This window comes from Gasterosteus aculeatus, chromosome 17, assembly GCF_964276395.1.
Source record: "Gasterosteus aculeatus chromosome 17, fGasAcu3.hap1.1, whole genome shotgun sequence".
NCBI lineage: Eukaryota > Metazoa > Chordata > Actinopteri > Perciformes > Gasterosteidae > Gasterosteus > Gasterosteus aculeatus.
Window position 1 is genome coordinate 10,734,081 of NC_135705.1, and position 16,612 is coordinate 10,750,692.

Below are 16,612 nucleotides of genomic sequence, written 5' to 3' on the forward strand. Positions count from 1 at the left end.
TGGAAAAAATCAGATTCGTGGGAGTTATTGGCAGGAAAATATATCTCCTTCTCTAAATCGAGCTTCAAGGCACATTCTTCCGAAATATGTTGTGGCCCGTAATGTTAAGCTTGTGTCTGAGAACTTACTCACTTTAGTAAAACCACAGTCAACAATTGTCAACACGGTGGAAAAATGAAAAAAGCACCAACGGCGAACTGATCATTTATACTGATATTGATACCTGTTCATTTCACAGAAATCTGTATTCTTATCAGTACCAGAAGTAAAATCTTTGTTAACTGAAACCTATACTATACAACAATATATTTATAAGTTTAGCTGCCCACAAAATATACAAAATTAAGAACATAACATTTGAAAGATGTAACCGAAGTACTTACTTAAAGTGTATCTTATTACTTGCTCAAATTGATATGGATGAATATGAAATAAGCATACATCAGGCAAAACCTTAATAAAAATAACAATCATTAAGAAATAATGTCCACAAAGTCAGATAGTTTACCACATTATTCTTTATCAATGGAGGGAAAAAAGACGTGACAGGTAAGTTTATTCTTGGCTCTTGTTGGAAATACGGAAATATGTTAGTTTTCTCAGCTGTTTTTATATTTGAACCTCAGATAAACCTCACTAATGCTGATTAAGTCTTGAGATCTTTGCAATCAAAAATAAACACCCTGAGCAGTGAGAACAACCTGTCACCTGCTGAGTTCTAGAGGAGAACGAAGAACAACAAAAGCTGTGGTTTTACTCAGCGACTGCAAAATAATCCTATTTGTGTTTTCTGGTCTTCAAGTGCAGAGATAAAACAATTTGCTACATAACAAATATACACAACAGTTTACAAAGTACAGTGACAACAATGAATCCGCACTGCTCGTGAACAAAGGTAAAAGAGCCAGAAAGCTCCCACGGTTGGATGGAGCATGACGTTATGTAAAGGAGTAATGCCTGTGTGCAATTACACAACGGTAAGAGGGCTTTTCAATCACAGCACAAGAAAACTTCACATCCAAATCTCATCATGGTACAGTCATGCGATCAGGCTGCAGCTGGATCTGTGTCACTTCCCATGGCGTTAAAACCACGACGGATGTGCTCAAAGGGTTTTCTACTGTACCCGTCTAAGCATTATGTCAAGAAAAAAGAGTTGTTGAATAGAGAAATTTGGTTACATCAACATATTTATGATTTATTCTGGAATGCAGGTTTGAACAGCACAGTAACATGCTTCGGTTTTTTGTTCCCTCATGTTTCCCACCTTACCAAATGAACCTCGGTCCGAATTTTGGGGGCTTTTATTCACAACTTACATTCAGTTACATACAGAGATTTACAATTAACGCTCTCAGTTAGCGTCTATATAGATTGCAGATTGCAGGAACAACAGTGGCCTCAACATGGGTATATTCACCGTAACATTAAAAGAAAAGTGTGACATCTTGTGAGTTACGCATACTTGATTTCACCAAGAGAAACTGAACTTTTCAGTAAATACGAGGCTCCAGACAGTTAGCTTAGCTTAGCACAAAGAGGTGGTGTGGCAGTGATCGTACCAAACATCTGTCAATCAAATTCTTATTAAAGTACAAAAACAAAATAATTAAAAAAGGCAGCCATTGTTATTCTTTGCTCTGCCTTTAATGAAGGAATACTCTTCAGTTTTGATAAATCTGATGCTATTGCTGCATCGGCGCTAACCAGTTTATTCTTGTTTAGAGGGACGAGTCGTCTTTCCGTATTGTCACACACACCTAAGTCGACCCAGTGATTATCATTTGCTCCACACATCATTGCGATTTGATCTGGATGCATCACAATAATCTGTTCAGGTTAAATGACAACCACAAACCACGAATTCTTGTTTTTTACAGTTAGGTTTTTGTATGATTCAAAGAGAAATGTCATTACAAGTTTTTGGGGGAGTTTTGAAGGTTCTGATTGTATAACCTTTCAACAAATTCCCGCCAGTATACTTCCGCAAAAGTAATTGTATAATAGCTTTAAAAAACTCCTTCTCACAAACAACCTGGATCAGGTGGCTGTGTTTAACATTTCTGTAGGTTTCCAAATGAACATTCACACCCATCTCACACTGTGATTGGTCAGCTGAGCAAACATGAGAAAGGTTTTAACTTTTTTTCGCATTGGTTACAGAACATTTTGAATAATTGTACATATATTCAAGTGACTGCAATTCTATGAATTATTGATACAAACCAACCCAGTCTCAGCAATACGTGTAATCGCTACGTTGTGGAACGTGGTATTCTGTAAATGAATGGGCTAAAATAAAACGTAGTATTGTCATGATTTTGGGGAGAAAGCGTGAGAATACCACGTTCCACAAAGTAGCTATTACACGTTTTGCTGTGAGACTGGGTTGCAAAAACACAATTTCCACAATTCTCAGGAAAACACATCTTATCACTCCTTTTCGACTATGACCCCACCCTTATGGTGTAAGCTGTGCGGCTGTTGGCCGCAGCTTTATGGTGAACAGACGGATATGAGAGAGTTTCAATGTTCTCATCCAACTCTCTGCAAGAAAGCAAACAAGTGTATGCAGCGAACTGTGGATGCCAGATGTAAGTGTGACGGAACAGGCTGTGGGGGAAGCCTCAGCTCATTAGCAGGACATGATGAGGCTTTGCCGTGAGCTCTGGCTCTGGGAAAATCTCAAAGCTAAATCTCACTATCAATATGCCGTGTGTGTTAAGGGACTGTTACCAACAACTTGACACCTCCTCCCTTAACAGGAGCAGGAGAATGTGCAAGTCAAACCTACGGCAATGTGACACTTTCACGCTTTACCACAAGCAGAAGGGCATCAACGCAAAAATACAACACACTGGATTATGTTGTCTGTATTATCAGCCGCAATCAACATATTCATGACTTTTCTAATTTGAAAATCCATCTCACAGTGAAGGCGAGAGGCTGCAGCAAGTGCAAACACTTTGATTTACGGTCTACATTCGGAGATCATTTCAGTCGATTTAGGACCGGTGGCTGAAATGGTCATCTTGTCTCAGTGTAACAACTGATAGGAGCAGCTCAATCCTTGTGAGCACACCTTTGTGAGTCCGCAGCGAATGCATGTGAAATGTGAATCTGGTGTTGTAGTCACGTTTACACACACTGTACGTGGCACAGAATAATGATTACACTAGTGTCTGAGGTAAATGTTAACTGGGAATATATACAATACCTTTTTTTTTATTTTTACACAATTTCTCTATTTATTAACTGTGATTGTGTAATTACATGTTTATGCACTGAACAGCATTGAGATGACAAATTACGCTGCATGGGGGTGTTAGATGAAGAAAGGAGACTTGGTTATAGAGAGAGAATATATAAATGTGAATATCCTGTCAGTCAGGGTATATGAGGAAGCCGGAGAAGGTGCTGTATTTGTTGGTGTTTCCGCCATGGACTTTGCCCCCGTCCAGCTGTACGCACACTTCATCCCCGACATCCAGGTGGAGGATGACGCTGTTGGAGGCATAGTCGTAGTTCTGATCTGCATCTTGAGCAATTGCACTGGCCCTCACCTGAAACAGAATAAAAAAAGATGTTAATGGGCTGCAAAGATGGAAAGAAAGGGAAATATCATAACATGAAAACAAGCCACCGTCGTTATAGATATTGGACATACGGATGCTGATTTTTTGCTAAGATGGCGATAGCATCTATGTTTTTTTTTAGTTCATACCTCAAATAAACTAAGCCATTTAACTCCACTAAAAGAAGGAGTTTTTGTTTGTAATGACAATTCGAGGGAAGATAACACATGCTTCCTACTAAATTCTATACCCTTTATAAAAAATGTTGGTGCTTTAATATTTGCCGTAGGTTCTTCTTGACTTTAAGAACATTGTCAATAAAGTACATTTTACTAATACTAAGGACTTTCAAATAGAATCTGATACATAAATACAGTACAACAAAGGCTTTTTCGGATTGCTTTTGTGTGGCCATAGATACACATCAGCATGGGGGGGGGGGGGTCTTGACTTTATATGTTCAAAGGGACAAACGCAACTATTATGTAATACACTGGTCCAGCGTTTTTATTTTGCTAAAGGCTGATGATTTATTAGGTTTATCTTCTCCATCATACCCCAGTATTCCAACCCAAACCAGTCTGCTTACGTTATCTGGATGTAACCGGTGCCATTTTATATCCTGTATCATTCTGTCATCTTGATGTAATGTCATCAGTACAGATGCCTTCCTGTCCACTGGGTAGATAGATGAGATGTGCAGTGATCTTTGGCCTAAAACCTCCATCTGAGAGCCCATCCTGTCTTAGCCGCTATCAATTTTTTCCAGAGAGTTGTCGCTCTCACACCTGATCCACCTGTTGCAGGGAAGAGGCTGATAGGGATTGCAGGACGCCATCAGGGCCAATTACAGCAAACACAACGAATGTGCAGACACACACATACCGCCTGATGCTGGCATTTGGACATTGATTTGTTGCAGCTGTACTATAACAACTCTTAATCATTGCCATCTATTAATATTATGTCACTGGTATTCAGCTTTGCAGCAGTGGCATATTTTCATGTTTTAATTTGATGCGCTCAACTTGATAGGAAACCTTTCATCCACATCGAGAAATAACGTTACTAATTATTCATGTTTGTGACTAAAATACACCAGAGCTCTGAAATATTGAACCACAATAACACTACAACAACAGTTATTGTGAGCTTCAAAACACTGGTATTAATGTCAACCCTCCAGGAACTGCAGGTAATCCAAACCAACACACTAAAGATACATTAGCTGGAGAACCTGGAGCCTGACACAATTTTAATAAGGAATTTGATCTGCAGAGTCATTCTTCAGGCAGAATATCCATTGAATAAATCAAAATAAAATACACAACCACAAACATTCATTTAATGAATGCAAATATAATATCCTCACTCCATACTTGTCCGCGGCACTGACTGTTTTGTTGTCTCCAACCATAATAATGCCATAAACCTTCCTTGACCTTGTTGTCATCACTTACACAAATCAAATAAGACTAAACTATCCATCTCTCCCCATAACAAATCATATCATACTTTTTTTCCAACTCTTTCATTTATTCCACTCAAAGTATTTCTCCATGAAACCATTTCTTCAATGAAGCAAAGGTGAACATTTTTTACTCCTCCTCGAGACAGAAACTAATCAATACATTTCCTTTGTATTAATTCAACTCACATCACGCCATTAATTGTTGTCTCTCCCTACGCCTCACGCCCCTTTCCATCACCCCTCTCCCATTCGCTACCCCAACGCTATCCCTTCATTCTGGACCCATCTATCCATCTTTTTGTGTCTTTACACTCCAATTAGATGCAGGTCACGCACACGTTTTCTCACCCCCGCCATGACAGTGTTGGCGGGAGCAGCGACTAAGTGTGTCCCTGTCCGGTCTAAATCAGATTGATTAACGGCGTGCGGCTGTGGCAGGTCTCCTGAGGACCCCCCCTCCCCCGCCTCGGCGGTCTTCCCCTCCTCCCCTCGCAGTATCCCTTAGCGGTCTCTACCTCCAGATGTGTCAGGGCTGGCTCTACACGCCTGCCGGGGAGGGTAATTGGTAGTCGGATAGCCATAGCAGCTCCCTGCCTAATAGGTCCGACTCCTCAATAACTCCATACAATCACAATAAATGGGGGCGCAGGATAGGCTACAGTGGTCAAATGGGCCCATGAAAAACTAGCAGGAGGTCAGGATAAGTCACACACAGGTACACGCACAAGCATACACACACGTAAACGTACACACACACACACACACACACACAGACACACTTCATTCTTCTCTCTATCTCTCTCGATAAGAATAGCTCTGTTTGTTTTTCATGAATCTCAAGTGAATACCTGAGAAAAAACAGGCGGCGTATGAGACATTTTGTTATTTTATACTGTTGGACTGTTTTGCTCTGAGGGGACTGAACAGGTCCCCTGAGGAGATCTAATAGGGTTTAGAAGAAATATAACAGTAAAGGGATTCTGACATCTTGTACGTCCAACATCTGTCTACATGGTTGAGTGGAAGGATTCCCCAGGCAGTATTTTGAGCAGATATGCTGCCAGGCTGTTGTAACTTGCTATGACTACAGTCTACGATTACAATTAAAACTGGTAGACGTGTCTGTGTGAATGTGCAACATTATTACAATCCCTCCTAATAAAATATGTGATTGAACTACATATGATTCCTTTGTATGTGATTAAACCCAATGCAGCACAGGAATGCTGGCTTCTGCTGGTATCATCTATGCTAAAGAGTCATATGTGAGTTGCGGCAGTGACATTCACACCACCTCACTGATATTACTTTTAAATATGAACATCAGCTAATTATACTTGCCTGACAAAAGGCCACAATGTTATTTATGGCTTTTTATGGTTGACATCCTTATGAGACACGTAGGTTAACTTAGACTCAATTCCACTAAACAATGGAGAGGCTGACATTTAATGTGCTATGTTCATGATTAATTCATGGCTGCATTTTCCTCAATATATGAGCCCAGTGGACAAGTTTACACATTTTACCATCATAGTTTGAAGACTTCCAAATTTGAAATATTATCACAGTCAACATCAATATCATTGCCCCAAATGAATATGAATTGATTGTGAACAGTCACTTGATTTATACTTAGTCAAACAAACGAAAACACATGGTTAAACTATTTGTTTATACCAACAATTCACAAAACAATAAATAATTAATATAGGTAAAGAGTGTTGGATAATCAGTGATGGAAATAAATAAGCACATTAACTCGAGTACCATTCTGGTACTTGAGATAAAATAACTTTTTCCAATATTTGTATACTTGATAAAGACCAAACTACTCACAGTAAAAAACATATTGCACATATTGTGTTTTTCAGTACGAAACTCTAACAATTATGAGCAATGGACCGTTCACAGGAAACATTTTTCTCTGCTAATTGTGGTGTAGACAAACTGCTCTTACATCTTTAAAACATTTGAAGAAACCAATTGCCTTGCAAACAAAAAGGTAAATCTACAATCCATTATGTTAAAGATGTTTATATACTGTACAAAACATCTGTACATGTAATATTTGTCAACTGCTATTTCTTACTTTTTTATATAGGAGTTTTTTATTAAGTATCTAAATACTTCTTTGTTTTCTTCAACTGAGCCTGAGCTGGTGAAATTGCAGAGCTTGACACTAAAACCACCACAGCACACATCTGCAAGTTCAGCTGTCAGTAAAAATCACAGTGAAACCCTATTGTATTAAAGTGCACAGGAGGCACCGGGGCTTTGGAAACAAGAGGGAAAGGCAAATCAGGATTATCGTCAACAGTGGCGGAGATTGATAGCGACAAGGGAGTGAATTTCTGTCGGTTGGCTCAATGCTGTTCTGACTTGATCTGCTGCTGTTGGGGAGAAGGGAGACCCGCGGGACAATAGAAAAGATTACACTGCCCCCACTTTTCATTAGAGGGCAACATTAAATGGGGAGAGAGCGAGACTAAGTGGAAGTGGAAGAGCGAAAGCGAGTGTGAAAGAGAGAGCGCGAGAGAAAAGAATTGAGAGCGTAAAAATAACTCAACACTAAAGCTCAACATGATCAACATTGTTTTTGATGTGATTTTCTGATTTGTGTGACACATTTAAGGGCTGACATATGTATTTCAAATGTATGTAGCCTAAGACTTTAATCATTTTTATGTCTATTGACCCAGTGTGTAGGCCATGTCTTACGGGGTAGGGAGAAAATAAAGATACATAGTGAAAATAGTGAATGAAAGCAGAAGTTTGGACGCTAAGACGGGCGAGCAGCTGCAGGCACATTTTTCACAGCAGGCTACGGATTCACAGGAGCTCCAAGTATATGGGGGGCTTTAAGTGATGGAGAGGGAGTATGTCGGATAAAAAAATTGGTCAAGCTTGCCTGCTTTAAAACAGGGGGAGGGGCTGTCTATTTCTTTTGGTTTTGTTTTGTTTTGCAGTGGTGCCTTGGTCCTTTGCTAATAAAACTGACAAGATTCATTCACTGCGATGTACAGACCTCTCAGAGCGGAGCGAGGCGATTGAGACGGGGTCTCTTAAACTTACCTGAGGGACCTCTAAGGGTGAACCGGGAGATAGAAGAAGGGAAATTGAAATGGCCCTTTTGTAAAAAGCCGCCATGTTCTCTCGGCCCCCGCCCCTGTGTACCGGCCAGAGGTATCCTGTTTCTATTATGCAGGGTGACATTTAACCCTTCTGCTGCACTGCAGACTCACACTAATTGGCATACTAACTGTTAATATTTTGCCATGACACTCAAAACCCAAGGTGTCAAGATGTTGATTAAAAAGTCTGTAATTGGCTCTAGACTGAAACCTTTGAGGGCAGAGGGGATGCCTTAATTGGATATACGTAGATAGATAGATATATACTGTATTAATCCTAAAGGAGGCATTTGTGAAATGAATATGAATGGGTTATGTAGATAATCTACCTGCAGAGCACCACCAGTTAAATTATAGTATCCCTCTACAATATATTGTTTACTGTCTCTCATTAACTGTGTTTGCTTTAAAAGGGAGATGTGCAGCGGGACTCAGACAGAAGGCAATTTAAAACGTGTTCACGGAGCAGAAGCTAGTATCTCTTTCAAAATGAATATATATATATATATGAAAAATAGTATTTGATATCCTTAAAAATGGTAATACATGATGCATTTCATCTTTGTTCGTGTCAACTGTGCTGTCTGTAAAAGAAAAAAAATCCTGCTTCCCTGATGAGGAGGAAATAATGGTATGATGGGGAGGAGAAGGGAAAACACAACAAAGACACCTACAACACACAGTAACAACCAGCCAAGTTGTTTTAGCCGTGGAATATAATGGCCCCAGCCATTACAACAGAAACATATAGTCAAATAATGGCTGTGTGCAAGAAAATGCAAGGAAACAAGCTGTAGGCTACATGAGAGGATCCATTCTGTTTACTCTTAAATAAATGCTATTAAAAAGAGTGGGCTATTATCCTTTGACGCAAAATGTTCCCCATTATAATTGTGTCGGACATTAAAGCAATACACCCCACAGAAAAAATGTCTTGATTATTAATTATTCTACACACTACCGTTTAAAAAGAGGAAGAAGAAAAAAATAACTGTTACATGAGGCCCAAATTGGCACCTTGTCAAACACACTAATCAGCAGCATCACAAAAGCCACCTCACACCTTCCTACTAAGAGCAGCTCATTTCCTCTAATAGAGCCCAAGCTTGTCAATTATCTAATTAACTTCTGCTTATTTTTTGATTTACTTTACACACATAACACTATATGTTTCTGCATTATCTGTGCTCCTTGTTGCTTGAGAGCCAGCCTAAAAGTAGCTGATTGTCTGCTAAAATGAGACATTGACCTTCACTTCTGTTATTCTAGCGTTGGACGCCTTTAACGTACCTTTATTTCTCTTACGTTTACGCCTCACGTGGTTACGGATGAGCCTCTGTGGCGGGCTTTCGACATCACTTGCCTCCTCCAGTAATTAAGACCTGACCTAATCCCGCTGTCACATAATGATTTCATTCGTTTGTCAATAGCAGATGAAATGCTCAAATGCTACGACCACTATAAGGTCTTCAAAACTAAATTGTGTGTGTTTGCAGGCAAAACAGACCAACCAACTGACCAGCCCAGTTGCTGGTCCCATTTTGGACCAGGTATCAATATTCATACTCCTTGCTCATCGCTGTAAAGGGCAGAGTACATATTGCTGGTGAATTATATATCCATTGAAAAGGTCATCTACTTCAACACCAATCTTTTGATGAGTTATGGGACACGATGACTGAAAAGGATTCCTTGCATTGAGTGATTCATCTCTTGAAACGGTGCAAATTTGCACATCTGCGCAGCATTTTGTTAGCCAACAGCTAGCAACAAAAGTCAGAATTGTCTAGATGTTTATCACATCTCCTCAACATCTCCTTCACCAGAGGACAGAGGACACTCTTATGTTACCTATTCTCTCATCCTCTTGTGTCAACTCTCCTTGATGAATATCCATCAGTATCTCTGTTAGCCCACTTGTCTTCTTGCTGTCATACCGCTGATCATTTCGCAGCGTGTCTTTTGTTAGCTTTGACATTGATTAACACAAAGCATATCAATCTGAAAAAGGAAAAAAACAAAGCCGATTTAAATGTGTTATTTAGCTGTGTTGAACAGTAACGTGAAAATCCAGTAAAAAGCAGTCTTAAGGATTACAATTTGAAATTCAGGCGGTCACCAAAAGCTAACGTTAAGCAAGCGGTTCATGGTGAATATAAAACACAAAAACACAAGACAGCTTCTACAAAAATATACAGAAAATGGGATGTGGGTCTGGAGACTTTTGCAGATGTTTAAAGAAAAACTTTAAAGGAGCTTTGCTACGGTACCGAAGTATAACTCAATGAGTAATGTAACTAATTGCACACTGCAGTTGAGTAGCCTTCTTAACAGCAAATTGTTCAAAATGTCCATATCTCTCAATCAATAAACTTTATCAGTGTTATTCTCAAGGTTTTCCTCAAAAGAAAATACATCAGGTGCAATGAAACTGTGAGGCCTCGATCAGCACTGAAGTGAGTTAATAATTTAGTTGATGGAAAAGATAATTAATGAGGAAGGAGTCAATAGCCAGTGTGAACGGTAAAAGTGTGTGCGTGTGTGTTTTGGTGTAGAAGGAGGGCACAGGTGGAGGGGAGAAGATCTCATCTAAAAGCTATGAAAGATTTATCAGCAAGTGAAGACAGGAATGACAATGTCTGTGAAGGCACGCAACAAACCAGGTCCTTCAATTATATCTGGCATTTAACGGTCTGTCCTCTTTACCCTACACTTTATGCCCATCCCTTCAAATCAATAAAATAGGGAATAACTGTTTATATGAACTTGATCAGGAACAAATAACACCTATATCATCATTTAATCAAGGCTATTCGCCGATTCAGTATGTCATTTAATCGCAGATATACAGAATATAAAATACTCCAGTTGTATCTAGTGAGCCCACGCGGTCAAGCAACGGGCTATTCTTGTTTGATCCAGATTTGAACAATTTAAGCGAAAATGGAAATCATTGAAAAGTAAAAAAGCGCTTTCCCAGTTTTCTCATGAACCACTGCATTAAGTTAAGAACATCTGTGTGATTTCCTGCAGATATGCAATCCACTGGTGATATCATGGCCCATGTCAGCAGTTGAAGCTGCAGTAAACCACTGCAACAGCCATGATGTTGCAATTTTGAATCACAACAAATGGTGGCACAGCCAAATACGGACATCTGCATGTTCCCGTGGCTGCAACAACGGCTACTGAGATGCAGTGTGAACTTCCATGTGAAGATAAGACCAGGTGGACGTTGCCACGTGTCTGACTGCAGCTTTCCATACAGAAACACTTGGGTAACGAGAGCGAGTGACAAAGAACAGTCTGCATTCAATAATTAAAGAAAATCCCCAAAATGGTTTTACACATACAGGATCTAGAGTTCTCTAAAGGTAAAGACTTATTCCACCCAAATGCAATGTCCAGTGTGCACACTGTGGTCCTTTAGAAGACTCTTAACTTATACACGTTTAACCCAAATTTTTGAATGCACACATTAGCATAATAATAATAATGAACAACTTAATGGTGAATATTTTATGTTTAGTTTTGAATGTTTCCACACAAACTGCCCAACTGTCCACAGCTGAGTTCTTACTGGCCCAATAACTGTATCTAAAGTCCTTTGAGCAAACAGCAGCCCATCAGGTTGATGGTCAAATTGCTGTGCGTTCTTGTACTTTGTAAATAATGTGAGAAAAGACTGTTGTACGTTGAAACACTGACTCGTAACAATGCAAAGCATGTTCTTTCTTCTCTGGTATAATCCCCGGGACGCCACTCCTCTGATCTGCAGCACACATGTCAGAATCAGGGCTCCTCAACAGAGTGAGGACTCAGCACTTCAAGCTCGTCACGGATCTCCAGATGGAAGCGCTCAAGGCTTTGTGCCAGGCATTTGTACTTGTTTATTTATTAGTGCTAAAGTCAGGGTTCCTCAGAGGACAGTAGCCAGCTGTTGCATTTTGGCTTAGTTCCACTGAAACATTGTCATACTCTTGATCGCTTGGCTGTCTCTCTCTCTCTCTCTCTCTCTCTCTCTCTCTCTCTCTCACTCTGCATGCAAGTTGATTACAGTTTTTCTTTTACATGTTAAGTTGTTCAAACAATTTCAAGTATGGAATATTTTCTGATTAAATTGCAATATTAGACAGACGTTGATTGACATGAGTCAATGGAATTAATCTAAATTATAACATACTTTTTATATACTGGAGACTTTTCTTTAGACTTTGGTTTCCTGAAAGTTCCAAATGATGATGTTGATCCTGTTTTGGAAGTATCAGTAATGAGGTCTGAACTACAATTTAATATAATTCACTGCTTGTGTAGTCCCTGCATCATAGAATGGTTGCTGTTTTTGGGTCCAATGCTGTTGGTGGTAGAGGGAGATATTCAATCACTTAAAGGTTTTCCCTCATTTTGTTACTCAACATCTGCATACTGAGAGTTTGTCTTACGGTGGAACTTTCGAATCACAATATAAGAGGGACACATACAAACTCAGAGACACACTCACCTGTCCGTTCTTCTTCAGGTCAGCCCACATGCTCGTCCCATCACCTCCTCTCATCAGGACGTGGTAGGTGAAGTAGTATATGCCAGGCAGAGGGCAGGTGAACTTGCCGGTGCTCGGTTCGTAGTAGTTCCCTACGTTGGTCACCACGTCATCAAACTTAAGTATTTCACTCCCTTCGTGTTGTTTCCGAAGGCCTGCGTAGAAGGCGATTTTGGGACTGTAGAACGATGGGCCGTATCCACCGGGTCCAGGCCCGGGTGGACCGGGCGGACCGGGCTTGCCGGGCTCTCCGGAGGGCCCTTTGGGCCCTGGAGGACCGGGAAGTCCAGGGCTCCCTCTGAACCCCTGTTTTCCCCTGCGGTTTGAGAAGTCTGGGGGCTGAGGGGAGACGGCTGTCAGCTCTCCCTGTGGGGGGGTGAAAGTGTCGCACACCATCTTGCAGCTCCCAAGCATCTCAAAGTGCGTGCCCCCTCCTCCGGACCCTCCCCCCTTGGTGCTGTGAACCAATAGGGGAATGGCCACTAGCAGGACCAGGACCATGGCCACGCCAACTCCAGCGCCGATGACACGTTTCTTGCGGCTGAGCCGGGAGGCGGCCAGCGTGAGGAAGTCCTCCTCCCCCTTCGCTGGAATGGTTGTGCCGGCCAGGCTGAAGGCTAAAGATACTAACTACTGGGTTGAAAAGGTGGAGGAGGGACGGGTGTGACTGTCCAAGGTAGAGATAGGAAACAGGGGGAGCTGGATAGGCAAGTCTCAGAAGGGAGAAAATCAGAAGTCGGGGGGAGACTGACAAATAGGATTTTCCATTTCCCGGTATTCAAACATTAGTTTTGTATCCTGTTATTTTGCAGTTTCTTCTGGTTCGCAGTGTCAGAGGGCTGTCAACCTATATAAAGGTTATACATTATTTTATGACACAAAAATAACATCAATATTGACTTTCTACCTAAAAATTCAGCATCCCCATTGAGATGTGGATTTTAGGCAACTGCTTTTTTTATCAAGGTCTTGTGGAGGCTCTGTTGAGAAGCTTTCAGGTGATCAGGCTGAGCTGTCAAGTGGGGTCTACAGTATTCCCACTGGAGTTCATCTCACCCACCACATGCAGGGAAGGGTGCTTTACCTTGTCGAGGAATGAGAAGAGAAGGTCGAGGAATTTGCTAAATCACTGCTCTTTTTTACTGTTCTGTTGACCCTGGATTAGATTTATCTCAGCAGTCTACTTCTCCATTAAAAGAGGCTACAGAATTGTTACAGGTCATGAAAATGTTGAGTAAATTGCCCACAAAATTGCATTGAATGTGGAGACTTGTTTAAAAGGCAGCTTGGATGAAGCAGAGAACATTTTATCCCAGCATCACAGGAGACCCCGAATCTACAATGGAAAGAAGACACACACACACAGAAACACATTAACACATTGATATAATTAAACAAGCTCTAATCAATTCAAACCCTAAAACAAAGGTATTTGCAAAAATAAAAAGTATCAATTTAACTTAAAATGTAAGAGAAATTGAACAAATAAAGCAAATTATTTTGTAACTGATTAAAATCTATTATATATTAATAAATATATAATAATAAAAATATTCTGATTAGAAATTCTTCCAAATAAAATACTGAATACAGCCAAATAATGACGTTACAATCAGTATTTTGTTTAAACATATTTTTCCTTATTGATAAAAAATTAAAAATAAAGAGAGGAAAACATCAGTGATATCACAACCAAACGATTGGATCTGTAATGTGATGGATCACGTGTAATGTAATGTAATGGATCACAGCTGCTATTGTTACAGGCCTGCATTCATTATGGTCAACAAACCAAACTTTAACTGCAAACATATTCAAATGTAAACTATATATGAAATTAACCCTAACCGTATGAAAATGAAAAGTGCAATATTGCACTTTTCATTTTCAAAAGTCCGTTTAATTTGATAAGGCAGTCAATTTAATCAGAGCAAGGGTAAATATCACCAGAAAACTTTGATAAAACTCAAATCAGCTCACCTCTTTCTTTCTTTCTTTCTTTTCCACGCGGCTCTCAGTGTTTTTCCGTGATTGCGGGCTCAGATGGAAACGCCGCCGGAAAACTGTTCCCGGACACCGCGACGAAAACCTTCCGACAGGGAGCGCTTGCGATGTCTTATCGGGTGAAGTTGCGGCGCGCTGCAAACTCAAAGTCACACTAATATTTAAACTCGCATCATCTCAGCAGGACTCCTGCATGGTGCACGTCCAAAATGCTCAAAGCGGCGATCTCAGGCAATCTAAGCAGACACGGAGTGAATACATAGAAATACAAAAAAAGTATTAATGATCAGCTCCAATGACACGTAGCGCTCTTTAAAATAAAATCACACGTTACTTTTACAGAGTTTCGCCTCCAGTAATCCCGCTGCAGTGCGACTTAATTTGCAGAGCAACAGTTCACTCACTTGTTGTGTTTTACGTCCTTCGTCTCGTCTCTCAGCATCTGGCTACTGGCGCTCCCCCGCCCTCCCTCCGTAACACACACACACACACACACGCACACACACACACACACACACGCACACACACATCCTCCCACCCTCCCATCCTGCATGTGACCTTTTCACATATCAAAATGACAACATCTGTTTAATATTTTAATCAATCCTTGTCGTTGAAGACTTTTTTTCACCACAGATAGAATATTATTATAATAATTAAATATGGTCTCAGTGTTTGACATTACACATTTATATTACTGTGATACACATGGACCATTTTTTATTGTTTTTTTCTTCTTTTTAAAAAAATATTTCCATATGTTGTGTGTTTGGATCGCCTTCTCCATCCAGCATGAGGGCGATGATCTTGTCAGCACATCGCACATACTGTATTCTATAAGATGTGGAGTTTCTTGTGGAGAAATTTCTAGCTGAACCGCTGGTGTTGAAAGACTGAAGTGTGACTACGTAGGCCACACACGTGAGACTGACGAAGGATGTTGAAGTGAAAAGGATAAGGTGAAAGGAGGAGAGTGGTGTTCTCAGGTTTGTTGTCAATGTCTGTGTTTCTGCAGCTTTCAGACCTCGTTAGAGATGAAAGACGTATCGCTGCTGACACCCCCTCTCCCTCTCCTCCCCCTCCTCCTCCTCCTCCATCTTCTCGTGATCTTCTACTCTTCCTTTCAATCTCTCAGAATCCATTAGTACCATTCATTAGCAATTCATTCTAAAATTTGTCATTGTTTTTCAGGTTTTGTTGTGTTAATGTTGGTTTTAGAGCAGGTGTTAAATATTTTGTTATGTGTTTTTTTGGACCACACCTGACATTTTCAACGATTCTTTCTTGAAATACAGAAAGTTCCTATACTCAAATTCTATTAACACATAATGATATAGGGGCCCTTAATCACAGGTAGGGAAACCAATTAAGGTAGAAGCACAAGTGCTTCATGTACTGTCAGTCATTCATCTCCAAACTTTACTGAGCAGGAGCGTGAAACATATATTGAATATGGATCAATAGATCACTCCCCAGAATGCAGGCTCTCAGCCGACTGAGCCCTCAGGCAGATGCCAAGCCGATGGTAACATTTGCATTTGGAGAAAGAAAGAAAATAACTATTGCTTGTAAGAAAGCAGGAAGCAGTGTGGTTTCCACAGTTGACAAAATTGGCAAATCACGTACAGAGGCAAAACAATTGATTCATATGTGCTTTGACGGTACACTCTGCTTACTCACATCCACTGCAGGCCTGGTTGTGCTTTTTATGTGCTTTTATGGCATGTGTGTGAGTGCCCATATGCATACATATGTGCACACATACACATTTCATTTACATATGAGCTCTGACACATGGGGTGGCACACTGAGAGGCTCCCTGCATTTAAATTATTATTGCCAAGAAGGGAGGACAATTTAGAGAGAATGAGGTTTTAAGAGCTCTATG

The 16,612-nt window shown here is 40.4% G+C and overlaps 1 protein-coding gene across 3 annotated transcripts; it reads right to left on the minus strand.

Moving 5' to 3' along the window:
- Positions 1 to 500: 500 nt before the first annotated feature.
- c1ql4b (complement component 1, q subcomponent-like 4b) lies at positions 501 to 15,212 on the minus strand. Of its 3 annotated transcripts, none has more exons than XM_040204598.2 (4): positions 15,129 to 15,212; positions 14,701 to 14,960; positions 12,682 to 14,056; positions 501 to 3,563 (listed from the first exon to the last, which is right to left on the minus strand). In XM_040204598.2, the coding sequence occupies exons 3-4, from the start codon at positions 13,219 to 13,221 to the stop codon at positions 3,384 to 3,386; spliced, it is 720 nt and encodes a 239-aa protein (XP_040060532.1). In that variant the 5' UTR covers positions 13,222 to 14,056; positions 14,701 to 14,960; positions 15,129 to 15,212; the 3' UTR covers positions 501 to 3,383. The 3 variants fall into 3 exon arrangements, with proteins under 3 accessions (XP_040060532.1, XP_040060533.1, XP_040060531.1); XM_040204599.2 differs by having other exon boundaries at positions 15,059 to 15,154; XM_040204597.2 differs by having other exon boundaries at positions 14,701 to 15,197.
- Positions 15,213 to 16,612: the final 1,400 nt, after the last annotated feature.